Source organism: Hirundo rustica, chromosome 1 (assembly GCF_015227805.2).
Source record: "Hirundo rustica isolate bHirRus1 chromosome 1, bHirRus1.pri.v3, whole genome shotgun sequence".
Taxonomy (NCBI): domain Eukaryota; kingdom Metazoa; phylum Chordata; class Aves; order Passeriformes; family Hirundinidae; genus Hirundo; species Hirundo rustica.
In genome coordinates, this window is record NC_053450.1 from 11,585,464 (window position 1) to 11,604,257 (window position 18,794).

Below are 18,794 nucleotides of genomic sequence, written 5' to 3' on the forward strand. Positions count from 1 at the left end.
GGGTTTGGGAAAACCACATAGTTTCATTTTTTGTTGGAGTGATTGGCCTACAGGTACAAAATGTTGCAGACCTTACCGAAGTCATGCTATGTAGCAAGGTCCCACACAATCCTGTAAGCAGGAGAGGTATTTATTTCAGAGGAAATGAAAATTCCAAGTATGATGCATAATTGGTTGGATAAACTACACAACTGTGAGTTTTCATAATCCCCTGCTACACTGAGAGAACATATCAAGCAGGGTGCTACAGGTGGAATAATCACATATGCTCCAGGGAGCAGGGAATGGAGGTTTCTGTAGTCTGTAGAGGAAAGAAGGCCAGGAAGGGTTGCAGGCATCTCACATTATTGAGATTTTACTGAATGCTGTCATAGCTCTTCATGAATTAAACAGAGTTTTGACATCACAACATCCTTTAAAAAAAACCCAAAGCATTTTACACAGGATAGTCAGAAGAGCACAGATGCGGCTTTCTTTTTCTGAGACTTGTTTTCATCAAAGAAACATGCTGCTGTCTTGGTAAACGGAAGAGGGGCATGATAATCTGTCTATGCACCATAAGCACCGAAGCACAGCAGAGATGTGACACTCAGTAACAGCCCCAATAGCTTTGACTGCAGCAGGAGTCCCAAACCAAACACAGTTACTGAAGAGTAACTGTGATTTAGCTAAAAGCTTGCAGGTGCTGCAATTGCGTCTTGGCCTGTTGGCTTACAGGCACTGTGAACGCTACTGCGTACATGAGGAGACCAGAGAAGAACATTTTTTGATTTGTTGAACAGGTTTCCCATTTTATTCCTTGTTTCCAGCCTTGCCTTCAGCATGCTTCAATACTACATGTCAGATCAAATGTTGTCATTTGTGCTCCGGCCATCCCAGAATGGTACCCTTGGCAGGCGCCTAAGCTCACTCAGACTCCCCTGTGTATGGATCCTATGTGCTGTGCTAGGGATGAGGCACTGCAGAGTACCACAGTCACTTCTCAAAACATAACTTCAGTCAGCAAAACTAGCTGTTAAGTTGCTTTATAACATAGGCATTTCTGGCATTTCTGAAATTTTACTCAAAATCACAGAAACATTAGGTAATACCACCCAGCTCTTCCCCCAGAGCATTACTCAACTTTGTCTTGGCAGTTGTCTTCCCTTTTGTCGAGAGCCCTCCAGCCTCACAGAGAAGCAGCACAGTTAATAATGCTCTACCTCTTGTCCCTCGGGACACTGAGACAAATGGATCTATTTAGCTTCGCTTCATAGTTCTCTCGCTGCAAAGAGAAATGAGGTGGCCTGCAATAGGTACTTTGTACATGCATGAAAATAAATATCTTTTGCATTTCTGTGCACAGTTTTGCAGACTGCCACTATTAACTTGTGGAGGAACGATATCTTTCTACTCCAGTACCATTAAATAATTGTCATCCTGGAATTATGATTACCGAAGATTTACTGAGTATTTTCAGTGTCTTTAATGCCATGTAGCCATATCCTTGGCATAAAAAGCAGATTATGTGAGGCTCTGCACTTTGGATGTAGTCACAGATGTAGTGCAGAGGGTGATTGTTAAAAACATTAAAGGAGGATATTTATGAAGCAGTAAGGTGACACACAGCTTCAAAAACAGAGCTTATGGAGCAGCACTGGGTGGCAACTATGGATGAACACTTTTGTCTTTTGCCTAAAGAAAAAATGTGAAGCTAAGGCTTCTGCTTGGTATATCGGTCTTCAACACTTTTTCTTTCTCTGTTAGAGTTTACAGTTTACAATCAGTCATATCTCTGTTAATGCATAGAGGCATAAAAACAGATTTTAGTTAATTGCCACGTGGTAGCAATAAACTTTTATTGGTTTGGGACTAGTCTTCAATTGGAGAGTGACATTTGGGAAGCTAGGAAGAAAGGATAATTGTCTTTTGTCTGTCAGAGTGCCTTAAAAAGACATTGTTTTGCCTGCTTTCAGACATGGAAGAAAGACCTTGCACATGATTGTGTTTGTATGTATAATGCAATAGAAAAATACTGTAAACCTGCCTTTTCTGGGACACTTCACAGCCTCTGATGTGAAAGACGTGCAGTGGAGATGTCGTAATGGGCTCAAGTTAGTGATAAGGAAGGACTTGAGCTCACAGAATAGTCAAGAGAATTTGTTGTAGCTTAGGCAAAGCAGTCCATGGGCAAGACTGACCTCAGCACTGTCCCAAGAAAAAAGCTTCTGAAGTAAGTGAAACAGTCAAGAAGTTACCTGTTTCACACCATTCTGTTGTTTAGGTCTATCACTGTATTAACATGAACTGAAACAAATTTCCACCTGTAATAAGTGGACTGGATTTTGCCTTTCTTATCTTAGCTTCAGCTATCTCTTCTTGGAATGGGTCTGCTGGTTTCAGGGTACGAGCAGTGGTGCACTAAACCCCAAAGGACTGAATTACCTTAAACCATAATATGTAGCAGAACAGAAGTTATTATTTAAATTAAACTAATTCCACTGTCTCTTCTTTACTACAGGTGGTGGATGTGGACTTTAAAACAGTGTGTCTCAACATCTCATCCTCAACTATTTTTAATCTGATTGCACTACGAAAGAAAAGCTGCTAATGGGATAAATGTTGAGACTTTACAAGAACTGACTTGAAGTACCAAAAGCCATTATTATTATTATTATTATTACTGTTATTAATCAAGAAGAGCTTGAAGCTAAGACTGTGTCTGACCAGTCGTTATCATTTTCACAGTAACAGTCATGGCAAGTAAACGAAAATCAACAACACCCTGCATGGTCTTAGCCAATGAGCAGGATCCAGATCTAGAAATGGTGTCAGACTTGGAGGAAGGACCACCTGTGCTCACGCCAGCAGATAACCCTACAGCAGAGAGTGTAACAAGTGATGAGGATGTTCATGAGTATGTGGATTCAGACAATAAGAAAAACACAAATAAAGTAGAAGGTGGTTATGAGTGTAAATACTGTACTTTTCAGACTCCTGATCTCAATATGTTTACTTTTCATGTGGATTCAGAACATCCCAATGTAGTATTAAATTCATCCTACGTTTGTTTAGAATGTAATTTCCTTACCAAAAGATATGATGCCCTCTCAGAACATAATTTGAAGCACCACCCTGGAGAGGAGAATTTTAAATTGACTATGGTGAAACGTAATAACCAGACAATCTTTGAACAGACAGTAAATGATCTCACTTTTGATGGGAGTTTTGTTAGAGAAGAAAATGCTGGACAGGCTGACTCTTCTGAGGTCCCCTCATCAGGGATCTCCATTAGCAAAACTCCTATCATGAAAATGATGAAAAACAAAACTGAGGCTAAACGTATTGCTGTTTTCCACAATGTAGTTGATGACATTCCTGGTGAAGAAAAGGGAACTGAAAATGAGCCAAACTCTGAAGAAGTTGTAGAAAACCCCCCACCAGCAGTTTCTGAGTCAAAACCAAGCCATTCAATTGTTTGCAGTGCAGCAGATGTGGCTGGTACCATAGTGACGCCGGCACCAGTGCTTCAGCCTGGGGTGGCACAGGTTATAACAGCTGTTACAGCTCCACAGAACTCAAACCTGATTCCAAAAGTACTGATACCTGTAAATAGCATTCCAGCCTATAACACTGCTTTGGATAACAATCCTCTTTTGCTTAACACCTACAACAAATTCCCATATCCAACCATGTCGGAAATCACTGTTCTTTCCTCTCAAGCTAAGTACACAGAGGAACAGATTAAAATATGGTTTTCTGCCCAGCGTCTGAAACACGGGGTGAGCTGGACGCCAGAGGAGGTGGAGGAAGCAAGGAGGAAACAATTTAATGGCACAGTGCATACTGTGCCACAGACAATTACCGTTATTCCAGCACACATTTCGGCCGCTAGCAATGGTTTACCTTCAATTTTACAGACATGCCAAATAGTTGGTCAGCCAGGACTTGTTCTCACTCAAGTTGCAGGTACAAATACATTACCAGTAACAGCCCCAATAGCTTTGACTGTAGCAGGAGTCCCAAACCAAACACAGTTACAGAAGAGTCAGATTCACAGTGCTCAGCCTATTGCAGAAACCAAACAAGTAGCTGCCATTCCAGCCCCTCAGCCTATCAAAAATGAATCCACACTGATGAATCCTGATTCCTTTGGCATCCGAGCAAAAAAAACTAAGGAACAACTGGCAGAATTGAAAGTCAGCTACCTTAAAAACCAGTTTCCTCAAGACTCAGAAATTGTTAGACTTATGAAAATAACAGGTCTCACTAAAGGAGAGATCAAAAAGTGGTTCAGTGATACACGCTACAATCAGAGAAACTCAAAGAATAATCATGGGATTCATCTCAACAATGATTCATGTGCCACCATTGTTATTGATTCAAGTGATGAAATGAATGAATCTCCGACTGGAGTCACTCCACAGAGCAAGTCATCGTGGGGTACTCTTCCTGATTTCACCCCTCAGAAACTCAAAGAGAAGACTTCTGAACAGCTGCAAGTCCTCCAAGCAAGTTTTCTTAATAACCCTGTTCTTACTGAGGAAGAGATGAATAGATTAAGAGCCCAAACAAAACTGACCAGGAGAGAGATTGATGCCTGGTTTACAGAAAAAAGGAAATCAAATGTCTTGAAGGAAGAGGCAGCTGACATGAATGAAAGCAATGCTGGCAGCTCAAAAGAGGAGTCTGGAGAAACATCTGTGGGAGATGGAACGGCAGGAACAAAATCAGGGTGTTCCACTTCAAGCAAAATAGGCAAAAAATCACCAGAGCAGTTGCACATGCTCAAAAGTTCCTTTGTCCGTACTCAGTGGCCATCTCCGCAAGAATACAACAAGCTGGCAGAAGAAACTGGGCTTCCAAGATCAGAAATTGTGAGCTGGTTTGGAGATACTCGTTATGCCTGGAAAAATGGTGGCTTGAAATGGTATTACTATTACCAGAGTGCCAATACAAACAGTCTGAATGGCCAAGGCTTTGCAAGGAGGAGAGGGAGAGGAAGACCAAAAGGGAGGGGGAGAGGGAGGCCTCGGGGGAGGCCTCGGGGAAGCAAGAGGTTAAATTGCTGGGACAGAGGTGTGTCTGTCATAAAATTTAAAACTGGAACAGCTATCCTGAAGGACTATTATATGAAGCACAAATTCCTTAATGAGCAAGACCTTGATGAACTGGTAGCCAAATCTCACATGGGATATGAGCAGGTCAGAGAATGGTTTGCAGAAAGGCAAAGAAGATTAGAACTTGGAATAGAGCTGTTTGATGAGAATGAGGAGGAAGATGAAATGCTGGATGATCAGGAGGATGAGGAAGAAACAGATGATAGTGATACTTGGGAACCCCCCAGACATGTTAAACGTAAACTTTCAAAAACAGACTGATGTACAGTTTGGAATTTGGGGGCCAAAAACCTATGAATTAGGTTTGATGTCATGGTGAAGAGCCAAATGATTTTTCATGGCCTTCAGTTTAGCAAGCAGCTGCTTAGCATCTTCCTTCCACCTAAGAGTACAAGAGTACAATAAGATGCTACCTGTGCAGGCAAGAACTGTTTGCTTCGTTGCTACTGGAGATGAACATCCTCAGGCCTGGCCTGGGACAGGTGGTTACAAATCAGATCAAGTTCAGCTCCTCCTTTTCCACACTACCAATGGGAAGGTTCATGTTCATCATACACGTGACTGCTTCTCAATATTTAATTGCCTTATGTTGTTTAATTCCAAAAAAAACACAGACTCTTTTTTTTTGTTGCTGTAAGAGAACATTGCCTGCTTGTGAAGGAGGAAAACACAAAAACATTAGGTGTCTTTTTGGCAAACATCACTTCATCTGAAAGGTTTCAAGGCCTGGGTTTATTTCTTAAGGAAAGAGTTGAAAACAGAAGGGGAAAAGCGTGACAAAAGGATCCAATGAACCTAGGGGTGAGGATTGATTGGTTTAAGAAAATAAGGTGATATCTGCACCTTTCGCATATCTTCGGAATGTTTTGGGTTTACAGAACTTGGACTGAAATGTTCCTTGTTGATAATTACAAGCTAACTGAATCTGATGCTAGAAGATGCTTTTTGTTACAGTTACTCCGTGTATCTCACATCAATCTAATTTAAATGCCTGACAGACTTGATGCAGTTAATAGTAACACTTCTACCTTGTGCATTCTTTCCTTTGTTGGAAATAGAAGTATCTATATTTCTAGCAAAAGAGAATAATTTCTTGAAATCTGGCACTGAGTTTTAAGGTTAACATAAGACAAAAACTGCCTAAAAGTTGTTCAGGGTTGCTTAGGGGTTTGTAAGAATACACAGATACAGAAATGAAAAGCATCTTTTGTTGCTAATAAGAAAAGTTTTCAAGTAAGTTGTGGCAATGACATGGTGTTTAATTCACAAACAAAATGTTATATGGCTTTTAGATGCTTAGTAATTACAAACACGTTAGTGTTGAATTGTTCTTCAGTGATAGCCCAGTTGAGTGATTTGTGTCCAGGTTTAGCTGTAAAACATCCTAGTTGTTGAACTCACCACTGTGCTGATCGCTCCTAGGACTGCTGGGTGAACACGCTTATTTCTGGAGGTGGTTTGATCTACCTGAACTGAACTGCAGAAGTAGTTTAATCAGATATAAAACATTCCCATCTTAAATAAGTATATATAAAATAGAGGGGAAAAAAAAAAAAAAAAAAAAAGCTATTTGGTCTCAATACCATGAAGTCATAGTGCAGTTTGAATTAGCAACTGAAAACAATGGGCCAAATTCCCACAAATTAGTTTAGGCAGATGTTTGGCACCCTAGAGAACTGGTACTCTGAGGAAGAGTAGTTTGTATTCTTGCTACTGCCTGCCTGCATTTTTAGGGATAAGTTACTTTATATTTAGATGTCAAAAGATGGTGATGAATTGGTGCTGCTGTCACCAGCATTGTCTGCTTTTACATTGGCACTAATGGAATGGATACTAGCAATCTCCTTTTGCACATCTGTAGGCATCTTCTCTGTGTGTTTCTGCATCTGATGACTAATGAGGACAGATTAGCGCAGAGAAAATGGGACCTAATGACTTCTCATCTCCAATAACCTATTCTAGAATTTTAGAATTAGTGTTTCTTCTGAACCATGATAACTGCCAAAAAAACCAGGAAAGCCCTTTTAGTCATGATGTTCTGAAAAAGAGGAGTCCACGTTAGATCTGATTTTCATATCTGATTGTGGGTGAAGCCCAGGCTAAAATAAGAAAGGGAATAGTGTCTGATAAAAAATATTGTTAACCTCCCAGACCTCCCTCTCTGGACTCCTGTAGCTGCCCTTCTGTTCACAGATTGAATAAGCTCCCTGAGCAGCAGGAAGATGTTTCATATGAAAGCCATTTACTGGGTGATCTCTTCTGATTGTTTTAAGATTATTGGAGAGAAAAAGGCAATAGCTTATGGTATATGTAATGAATTTGATGATTAAACTATTCCCTGGCTTCCAAGGCTTAAGTTGGTGAGACACAAAGTGGCCAGCATTGCTAGAGAGGAATAGCCAAGAATCCCTCAGTTTAACTTTGGAGTGGGGCAGAAGCAAACCCGTGTTGTCAGCATATTTCATGGGAGTGTTTATGAGTCTGCATGTGAGGTGGTACAAGAGCGATCAAGATCTGGTCTTTTCAGCATGGGGTTGGGAGGGATTTTCATTTATCTGGTAATAGTGTGGATGATCGTAATAGTGTGCTGTTGTAGATGCCAGCAGATACAAGAAAGACTCAAGCTAGCTTCAAACTCTGTTGGGAATACAGGGTCAAAAATCTGTGCTTGCCGAGTAGGAAAGAACAAAGCTAGAAGGAAAACATGCTATTTTTAAGTTTCCAAAAATATTAAACCAAATCCTTGGGAGTATGCCTCTAGCAAGCAAAATCTGGAGTTGCCTTAATCCTTGAAGTTGACCCAGAATTAATTTCCTTTAAAAAAAAAACCAAAAATCCAACAACAACAACAAAAACCAAACAGACAACCAAGCAGCCTGTCCAAATAATTCTCTCCATTTTTGTTAGCAGAAACTTATTTAGGTTAGCTAGGAATCGTGTTTTTAAAAGTGGGGAAAAATACAAAGATCCAAGTTAATTATATGATTAAATTTGGATATTTTCCACTTTGGCAGTGTTGTATTAAGTAACACTCAGCTACAGTGGTAGGCCCTAGCACATCTGGTCTGAAAAACACAGGAAGAGGAAATACATTGTTTATCAGACTAAATATAGTTGGATTGGAGGTCTTCTTTCAGTAGAATGGTCAGAGACAGTGGCTGATGCATACTGGGCCAGATTTTCAGTTGTTGTAAATACTAGAGTTGCATGTATTCCACTGGTTATACCAGTATTTACAGCCCAATGAGAAAATTCACTCTTTGCAGAACATAAAATTGAACTTAAACCACGTGCTGTGGATCAGCTAATGAGAGATGCGGAGTCTACACATAGCATGTTGGGCTACATGCACATTTTAAGCCTTTCAGTTGTGCCAAGGATGAGGAAAATCTGTGTGGGTTCAGCCTGAAGACAGAAGTTGTATGCGTTCATTATTGCCCATAGTCTGACTGTTATTCCTGTTGAACAGAGTCCATTAATTACCAGTGTGTTTCATGTTTAAAGCATGTATATATTTGCACTGTGTACTGGGAGAAAGGCAAACTCCTTCCAGAGGCCTCCTGCCTCAGGACTGACATGGGAAGCATTGGAAAGTGCTGTGGTCAGTTGTAGCTCTGATTTGTGGCCATAGCTGGTGGGAACTCAAAGCTACTGGTAACAGTGGTTTAGCCCAGATTCATCTCAGCTACCCTTAGGCTGCTGTGGGCACTGCACAGTCACTGAGAGGAACAGGAATGGCCTGGTGGATGGAAAGGATAAGGCACCTTCTCATTCTACCAGTCACATCCTGGAAACTCCCTGAACTTCAGCACATCAGCAAGTGTCTTAATTTATTATGATTCTGAGCATCTCCGTGCTCATCAGCAGTGCACCCCTTCAAGCCTGGCTGCCTCTTAGGGTTTATGCAAGGTGTTTTGGAAGCTGTTTGGACAGAGTTATACTGGCAGTGGGAAAGGAAGGGGAAAGAAAATACATCTTCCCAGGGGTAAGTGTCCCTGTGACTTTCTTGATTTTCCTGCGTGGTAAGGACTGTGTCTAGATGAACCTGTGGTATGTTTCTGTACTTCTGTGGAGCTTCACCTCTTAGGCTTGAGCCAGGCTTCAGTGATTGTCACTGACATTGAGATGAAGAAACGCTGATCTTGTTTAGATCTTACCTCTGGGTGGCTGGTATCTCAGTCTTTATTGGGACCACTACATCAGAATTCAGTTGTGAGCATCAATTCCTTTAGAGCTAAGCTAGTGCATTTCTCTTCATCTGCTACTTCTGCCAGGACTACCTGCTCTCATGATGCCAGTTGTGCTGTCTCTGGAATTCAGCTAGAGAGAATACAGATAATCCTGTGCCAGAATGGAGAGGGAAAAGAGCTAAAAGAAATAAAGCAGTGTTACAACCAGGGATGACATCCACCATCACAGTATCGTTCTGCTTCATGGCATGTTTTGCCCTTGCTTTCGAGTGCAGTGAAAGAGCACAGTTCCATCTTAAACAGTGCTGTCTTCCCAGTGTCACCTCTCAATGACCCCAAAGTTAGTGCTGGAAAAAAGAAAGTCAGGCCTGTATTCCCCTGGAGGTTTGAATGAAGTAACAGTGCTGGCTTGCAAGAAGTGAACAGAAGGGAAAACGCAGAAGTTTGAAGGCTCTGACTTTTGCCTGCCCTGCAGAATTTACTTTTCTAGAAGTTGATAAGCAAAACAAGTTTAACTCCTTCTGTTCTGACAGAAAGAGTAAGTTTTTACAGCCACTCCTTTTTAGCACATAGAAATATATTCTTTGTTTGAAAGCAAAGAAGAGGAAAGATACATAGTACCTGATTATTAGAATTTTGTGTATTATCCCTAATACACTATAGTAAATGAGGCCATGTCCTTTTTTAACCTTGTCTGGTATCATGTTGAAAACGGCTTTTTCATTATATTATGAACTATAATTCATAATTCAGAATTACTGATTGTAATTTTGATTATTGGGAAGCTCATGCAATGTCCACACATGACATGAAATAATTTTCTAATGGGTGATCTGCTCACCTTGAACAAAAGCAGATTTTCTTTCGTTCTCTAAGAAATGTTTGAGGCAGGCAAATGCACTCCCTTCCCTTCTACAGAGCAAAGAAAGGATTTCTGGATCCCATGCAAAGTGATTCATGACTGTACACGGTCCCCGTAGGCCAGAAAGCCCAAAGATGCAGACATTCTCCTCCTCCGTTTTCCTCTGAAATGAGAGCACAGCAGTATCTCTGACAACTGATCTCTGGCTGCTGGGTAACCAGGCTGTGGTTTAAGGTGGGGAGCGTTTTCCCTTTTGCACTTAACGGAGTACTGTGTATTCAGGCTGGATGTCAGTATTTGCTTCTGTAAATATGGTAGTATGGATTTGTGTCCTCCACCTGAGTCCAATACCTGTCTATATTCATATCTCCCAAGGAGAGAAGATAATCTTTAAGCTTCTGTAGTGTTAAATATCCCTGCCCTAACCCGAAGGCACAAAGTAGAGTGCAATGAAATATAGCTATTTTCTTTAATTTATTTTTTCTTTGAAAACAATTTTGCTTGCATTCAGTAGTAATAGAGAGATAGTATCAATGACCAGAGAACAGTAAAACTCTTAAGAATTGTTTATAACACCTGGAATGATGGTGTAAATTAAAGATGGAAAGGGCTAGTAGAGGAATCATTTCTCTGCACTGAACAGTGCTGGGTTACATCTGTATTCTCCATCCAGCTTGTGATATCCTAGGATAAGTAGACTTACCAAGAGGCGTGGCACATACTTACCACGTCAAGTTACTTCAGGTTTGCTGATGTATTAAAATTATGTAGGAAAATATTTTAAAATAAGAATTTCAACAGAAAGTGAAAAATCCCCTTAGTGGCTACTAACACACAATAACTCGAATTTCTGCATTTTTTCCCCACTTCTAAAAAGGGATATTTTGAAGCACAGGTGGGTTATAGCCAGTATTTCCAAGTTTAATGGTTGGAGTTCTTGGGGATTTTTCTCTCTCTGTGGTGAAGAGCATCTGCACCTTTTCAGTGAACAGTCATTGCAAAACCAACTCACACAACATTGTAACACGTAGAGGGATAACTGATCATCCTGTAGCACTTTTCATGAATTAAGGTGGGATTTGTGTGATGCATGTTGATGTCTGCACTGGGGCAATACACTGTAGGTAGTCAGCACAGCAAGGAATGCAAACCTGGTCATCCTGCATGCCTGGAGTTGCTCAGAGGAACTGCACCCCAGCTCCATCGACTTAGCCTGACTTGCAGGCAGCTGCTGACACTGCAGACATCTGGCATTGTAGAGAGAGATATTCTGGCTGGATTGCAGTATTGATCTTTGTGCTGTGGTTAGCAATGGTACTGACCTCTGCTTCCAACTTGATGCTTGTTGGGAAATGAGGCTTTTTAAAATTTATTTAGAGCAGGTAGCACTACTAGTGGTGGATAAACTGATCCTTGGTTATAGTACTGTGGCATAAAAATGCTTTGGGTTTTCACAAGTATTTTAGCGATAAGGTTACTCCATGAACATTGGACTGTGCATAACCTAGAATGTGTTAGGACACATAATATTTGTGTCCCGGTTGATGAAAGTATTTCCTTATTTAATACTAGATACCTATAATGAAGCTGTCCCTAAAGAATCTGCTAGAATGACAGAAGAGTCAAGTCTTCATCTATGCTATGAAATGATCAACCACAAGAGCTCTGCTGTGATTTCAGAATGTTCCCTCCATCTTCCAGTTTCAGCTTACAAAAGTATTTCCAACCATGCATAGTTGGCTATCTGTATGTATGCTTACAGTCTGTACAGAAATGCACTAAAATGAATTGCCCTACTGGGAAAGGCTTTATATTGTATAGAAAATGTGGCACTAGGTACTGCTCTTCATGTGCACAGGAGAGTTAACAGGTGTCAGTCTCGTTTACAGAAATGATGGCGCTTTGCAATTTTCTATAATATATTGCAATATATTTAAATGTCCTGTTTGACATGTGAAATGAAATTAAGTTAATGCATTGTTATGTATAAGTATGAGGAAGATGATTCACTAACGACCAGCAAGGTTTTTAGAAAGGTGTCCAGTATGTAGCCGTCTGTGTGAACTGTCTGGTGTATGTGATATTAAAGGAAGCAACAACACTGTCACTGTTTAGAATGAAGAGTTTCTTTTGAATGATGCAATAGCTTACAATGTCTTTCCTTTGTAGCTGCCCAGTGTGGTGAAGGGGAAGCAATTCTTGAAAAATTTCAAGATAACTGGTTAACTGTGAATGGGCCTAATCTTTCGTGAAACCAAGAAAATTTTTGGACACACACAGGACTTGAATACTCAAAAGGATTGGAACTTAGTGTTGTGCCAAAGTTAAACTACTGCAGTTGGCAGTTCTGCACTGTAAATAGAAGACTGATTAAAAGACAGCTTGTAAAAAAAAAAAAAAAAATCAAATTTTAATACAGTACATTTTTATTCTGATACATGATGGAAACATTCTGTTTTAGACCTTTTTTGAAGAAGCTTCAGTGACCACTAGATTTTGTCCTCTTATATTTTGTTTCGCCTAATACTATATGTTTTAGTAAGATGGGCTTTATTGCCTGTGTTCTTTGATATGTGATTAAGCTTATAGCTTTGAGTGACCAAACATTTTACAGAGTAAAAGTTCTTAGAAACAGTATAATGTAACTGATATTTCTGTGTCTTATTTATCAGGCTCTGCACAAACTTGGAAAGTTGTGCTGGACTTCTACAACTCATATATGGGAACGCAGCATACTTCTGGATATTACAAACCTAAGCCTTCGTGGCTGTATGGATCTTGTCTTTGGATTTATTTTTATTATTTTTTTGAGGCAAAGAAACGAATGGATGCTGCTGTAAAATATTTGTAATATTGCCATTATTTCTTTCTGTAGCAATTATTGCTTTTGCTTCAACAGATAAAGAAAATAAATCAGAGATAGAAAAATCCTAAAGACGCTGGTAGAAGAAAGGATCATGTGAGAACTTCTGAAAATAAACTTTTTACCAAAAATTTGAAAACAGAAATAGTATAATAAATGTCTCCTTACTGAGTGTGTGTGGTTTTAAGAGGTGGTGTGGAAACCAGGAATTGTGTCTGTACGAAAATGTCACAAACCAGATCTCTTCAAATATCATTTTCCCTGTTACACAAAAGAGAATTTCACCAGTTCCTGAGATGTGTTGAATTTGGAGAACTGGCTTGGCTGAACATGCAGTGTGAGGTCAGCTTCACGTGTGAGTCAGTACAGCTGCTTGTTGCTGAACTGTTCTGCCGTGTCAGCAGCCCAGGGACGTTCACGTGATTTTTCTCATTACAGCAGATGCTTTTTATTTTAAATATTCAGGGTGAGGAGAGTAGGGTGACTAGAAACCACCTCCTTACTGAAGTCCCTGTCAGTTGGACAGGCTGCTGTAACACGTGTCTTTTCCTGAGATGAGAAGGGACTGAGGAAAGAGCTGCTGTTGAGCTCTGTCCTTCTCCTGTGAGCCCAACCTGTTACTCAGAGCCGCTCCCTGCCGCAGGCAGTGCCACTGTCTTGCTTTGGTATAGTTCATCACACCCGTCTATTCCAGCTGTTGAGCTGCAACTGGAGGAACCTGAGCCTGAGATTCTCCTGCAGGACCTGGCATTGTGCTTACACATGTATTCCCAGCAAAGAAAAAGATGTCTAAAGAGAGAGTCCTTCCCATGCCGTAGGTAATGTTAATCTGAAAAATGGCATCTCTAGCTGAAGTACAGTATATCTCTAGCACACGACTGGAGATGAGCATGAGTTGTCACCACAGCTTGGTGTTTAGCCAAATAGTTTTACTCGGTTGGGTAAAAAAAAAAAAAAAACAAAAACCTTATTCAAGAATCCATCAGCTAATTAGGGAGTTATAAGAAGCACCAGATTATGCATGCAGTCACTTTTTTTTAAAGCTACCTTTCCTGTTTATAGTGTTATCAACAGTTCCAAAATGCTGCAATTCGGTCGATATTTTCATAAGAGATCAGCTGGCCTTGTGGGTTTGTTTCCCCTTTCCCAGCCCCTTCTTCCCTGCATCTTTCAGCTTGCATTTGTTTTCATAACAATACTATCAACTAGTACTTTTGCAAATTTAAAATACCAAGCCACTTTGTGTGCTACCTTTTCTCCTTTGTGTGCCAGAAAGTCCCTTCTATAAATTGTTCCCTGTGGGCTTGATGTTGCTTTGAAATACTGCTGGTGGAGGTCCCTAGTCTCAGACAGATGGTGGTTTCTAACTTTTTGGTGGTTAAATGACTTGTTGTACTTCAAATACTGTAAAATTAATTATTTGAATATATGTTTCTACTGCTATTATATTGAACTATTAGCATTGTGACTAATTTCTCTCCCATGTGTGTTTCTTTACAGGTTCAGTGTTGAGTTGATCCTCATTACCTTAAAATATTTGGTAGAAGAAAGAAAATAAGGAAAAAGGGAATGAAAGTGTGTGTCACACCTAGTTGATTTTTGTCTTTGGGTGAAAATAAAGGTCAGTGTTGGCAGTAATTCTCCTCTTAGTGATCTTCAGTTTTCCTAAATGAGAGCCAGAGGAAAAACAATGTAACTTCAGTAAAGCCTGTCTTAAGGGACTAACAAGGCAGAGAGCCCACAAAATAGCCTGTAATAGTGACATGTTCTGAACCAGAGATGGTACAAATAGTATTGCAGTTGTAACTGCTCTCAGTTCTGGAGTTTCCAGCAGCTGGCCAGAGCCTCCAGATGAAGTCCCGCTGTGAGAATTTCTGTGCAAGTATCACACCTGGCACCCACAACATGCAGAACTGGAGCCCCATAGATGCCCTGTTATGGAAGGGGGTTCCTAATTTTTCCTAGAGATACCACAGAGTAAAAATCTGCATCATTGATGTATGTTTTATAGTTTTCTTAGCTTTAAATGTGTTTGATGTGCAATTATTGGAGGAAGAGAGCACTTGTGAGCGAAGCCCATTCTGGATTTCTGCATTTTGTTTGCATGTGTTCATTGAGCAGTGCTTTCCCTCTGCTGTGACTCACAGTTTCTTCAGGCATTGCTACTTGTATTAGGCAGTAAGAAGACATAGAAGCTAAATTTAATAGCACTTTCCACTAGTCCTCTCCAGCAGTGCAAAAACTGTATGGGAAACAAGGCACTGCAGAATCAACAGCTTGGTTGTTTCCCATGTGGAGGCAGCCTCCATACAGAAAAACTGAGCAAGGCCTTAAAAAACCTGTGAGGGTTGCTGAAGGGCAGGCTTGAAGCCCTGGGTGTATTTCTTCAGTGTAGCTTATTTTTTTCTAATTATTTTGATTTGTTTCTCTTTGTTCCTACTGGACAGCAATATTGTACTAAGTCAGCTCAGTTTATTCAATGTTCTTACAAAAAAGGTCTTAAATGGTGTCCTAGAGGAGTTGCCACCAGTGTTGCTTGGTCCTGCCCAGTCCTGAAAACTGCAGTAGGAAAGTTTTAACCTAGAGAAGCAAGGAATCCACTGTGGTGTCTTCAGCCTGATTTCATCACAAGTAGCAATTAAGCAACAAGCATAACAATGGCCAGGACAAGTTAATGAGTTTTCAGAAAAACTGATAAAACTGAAAAAAGGGTTTAGAAGGAGGCATACAAACCTCACCATGCCCAACCCTGGGACTCTCTGGTGGTTGTTTTTCCAGTTAGAGCAGTAGATCAGAGATACCACCCTTTGCCATGACTTGTGTATTCACCTACCATCAAAGTAAAAACTCAGTGCTTGTACGTGGCTGAGTGAAACAGTTCAGACACATGATCACATCAGTACTGGAAATGTGTAAGTTTGCCTGGGAAGATCACTGTTTTAGGATTCTTTCTTGCACTTGATCACTTTCTTCTATCTTTCCACAAAGCTTTTTTTCTCTTTTTGACAGCTTTCTGGTCAAACCCAAGGGCGTACTCATTCTGCTCATCATTTATCCTACTAGACAGAAAATAGTTGCAAAACCCATTAATAGCTGAACACATCTGTGTGCAGTGCACCCTTTTGGCAATAACAACTTTATTGGGTTTTGTGAGGCCTGAGCGGGATGGATTATGGCCTGGGTAGTACGGCTCACCAGGGGCTTGAAAGGATGCACTATCTTAAGGTGGAGCAGGCAAATGAACCATCTTCTGGGAGATGCGTCTTCTCCTGTCTGTCCTAAGGACCGTTAAGAAGCTTTTGACTTCTGTTAACTACAAACAGTTCACTCTCTTTGATTTCCACAATGCACCCCTCATCTCCCCACTCAATTTTTGTTGTGTCGAACTAGAACTTACTGTCATCGTTGTAAGTTATGCTAGAGTTCATCTGAGCTCATCAGAGGTTTTTTTTGTTTGCAGTTTGTAGTAATGATAACCTCTGTCTGCCCCAAACCGTGAAAGTTACTTGTGTTACCCTCCCAGCAGTCATGGACAATATTCTCTTAGGTGTGACATCATGCAAATAAGATTAAAGATGGTTTCTGCTGTAAAGAACTTTTAATCTAAATAAAAGGCAAGAGACAAGGACACAGTGAGACAATGTCAGCAAATAAAGAGCTGTTCTTCTTCTGCTTTCATGAGTGTATTTAGGGAAGAGCATATGTTATGACTATACAATGAGAAAACTAACCCTCCCTCAAGGTAGGAATATTTCACAATGTGTGGAAGAATCTACTTAACAATTCAGGAGCCACCCCATCCTTTGAGGAATGCTGCCTGTGGGCCTTACTTGGCCTCTCTTTCTTTGAGGAGAAAACTACTCTCTCTCCTGCTTTTTTCCAAAGGCAGCTGCTTTCCAGTGTATTTTAATAAAGCCATGTGAACTTCATTATTCCTGGCCAATATGTGTGGGTAGTGCCTACCAAGATAGGGCCCTAGTTACCAACTGAGGTTTCTTGTTTCTGCTGTGTGTGGTTGATGGTCTCTGAAGCCTGTGGTGTGTCTGTGTGCTGGCATAAGAGTGGCTGGACTGTGGTTAGGACCCATGGAGGCTATTACAATACAAATAACAACATTAGTAATTAAAGAAACACTGGAGGAGGATTCTTCTGAATTAATTTTGCCTCAGAGTAGACAGGGAAATGGGGAGAAGAAGGGCCTTAGACAAACTCTGTCTTCCATGCTGCATTTTCTTTTCCTGGCCAGATTCAGGCAATAGGACAGCATGGAAAAACCTTGCCTATGGCTGGAGTTGTGTTCACAAGCTGGGCTGTCTCTGGGCTCACCCTGACTGCAAGATGAAGCATGCTGGCCATCCCCTGCTCGCCTGCCCCAGGGTGAAGCTGGGTCACAGCCCCTCACCGCTGCTGTAATGAGGCACGCTCGTGTGAGCAGCCACAATGGCCTCACTGATGCGCAGGAACTCGCTTGGAGGCCACAACTTACCGGAGCCCACTTTTATTGGTCCAGTGGTCATGTGCCGAGCTGGTGGCTGGCAGTGGAGTAAGACCTTGGCTGCCTTTCAGGAGAGATTCATCTATAGCTTCTTTTTATCCCTAAAGCCGCCTACACAGAGCAGCTGCAGCAGCACAGGCTCTTGTAGGGCTCATATATCTGACCCCCTCAAAGCTGCCTCCTCCAGGGATGATGTTTTCTCCTCTGTGAAGCCAAGGCTAACAGCATCGAGGCAAATCATGCCATGCAAACTTGGGCAAACAGCTTTACTTAAGTACAGTGAGCCTTTGTTTTCTGGCAGCTACATTGATGACTTGGATCTTAGGGGAGAAATTGAGCAAACCTCCAGTGCTGACAAAGCAGAGGGATTTCTTAAAGTTGCATTTTTTCATTTCTGTAACTAATATATGAGGAGCTTTTTAAATGTCTTGAGGGGAGGCAGGGGTAGGGGAGAGCCAGGCAAATAGGAGAAAATTAATCCAGGCAAAGAAGAAATGAAGAGAGGCAATACTTTGCCCATGACATACAACTGAAACCACACAGTCAGCTGCTAGGCCCCCTGTGTGGCACTCGGGAATCATGGCTCTCCTATCACTGAATTACCAGACAAAGGCATTCCCTGCATTGCAACACAGAGACTTTTGTAGACCACGTTGGTATCCTCAGAAGAATCGATGGTCGAAAACCCCAGCCCTGGAGGACTCTGCAATCCAATCTGGCAGCCAACCAGCTGCTGTGGGATTTGCCCCTTGGAATGCCTCGCTTTTTGTGTTTTCCTTTGAGCTGTGGCCACATTTGACTTTGATTATTCATATTTTTTTCTTCTTCTTCTTTTTCATTTGTACTTATTTGTCTTTCTGGATTTTTCTGCCTTGTTCATCAAACTGGTGTGTTGCAGTGTGACCTGCAGTCCTGGAGAAGGGGAAAAGGGAACAAGTGCCCAGTGTATGTGGGGAGCACTACGGTGCTGAAACTTCCAACACTTGTGGCAACCTCCACAGTCTGACCCCCCGTGTGCTTTGCCTACCCTGGTCTGCAGGCAGGAGAAAGCCAGATGGTTTTGATGTGTGTATACAAGTGATTGTCCTCACCTACCCTGATACCTTTAACAGAAAGACTGAAGCTGACATGTCAAGCAAACTCCTAGTTCTCTCAAGACTTAACTGCTGAACAGTTTCCTCTGTGCTGGAGGGCTTGTTTGCCAAACAGCAAGTTTACAAGCAATAGAAACATCAATCTGCTTTTATTTTTCTGATCAAATCCAACTACCAAAGTTGAGTTTTTA

General features: G+C 41.1%; 1 protein-coding gene across 4 annotated transcripts in view; it reads left to right on the top strand.

The window, feature by feature from the left end:
* ZHX1 (zinc fingers and homeoboxes 1) overlaps positions 1 to 13,159 on the top strand; it is a 27,667-nt gene extending 14,508 nt beyond the window's left edge. For 3 of the 4 annotated variants that reach the window (XM_058422875.1, XM_040075687.2, XM_058422878.1), the window contains one exon: positions 2,501 to 13,159. In XM_058422875.1, coding sequence (XP_058278858.1) covers positions 2,736 to 5,360 — 2,625 coding nt within the window. In that variant the 5' untranslated portion in view covers positions 2,501 to 2,735 and the 3' untranslated portion in view covers positions 5,361 to 13,159. The remainder of the gene's footprint in view (positions 1 to 2,500) is intronic. The other variant, XR_005702707.1, reaches the window with a different exon arrangement.
* The last annotated feature ends 5,635 nt before the right edge of the window (positions 13,160 to 18,794 follow it).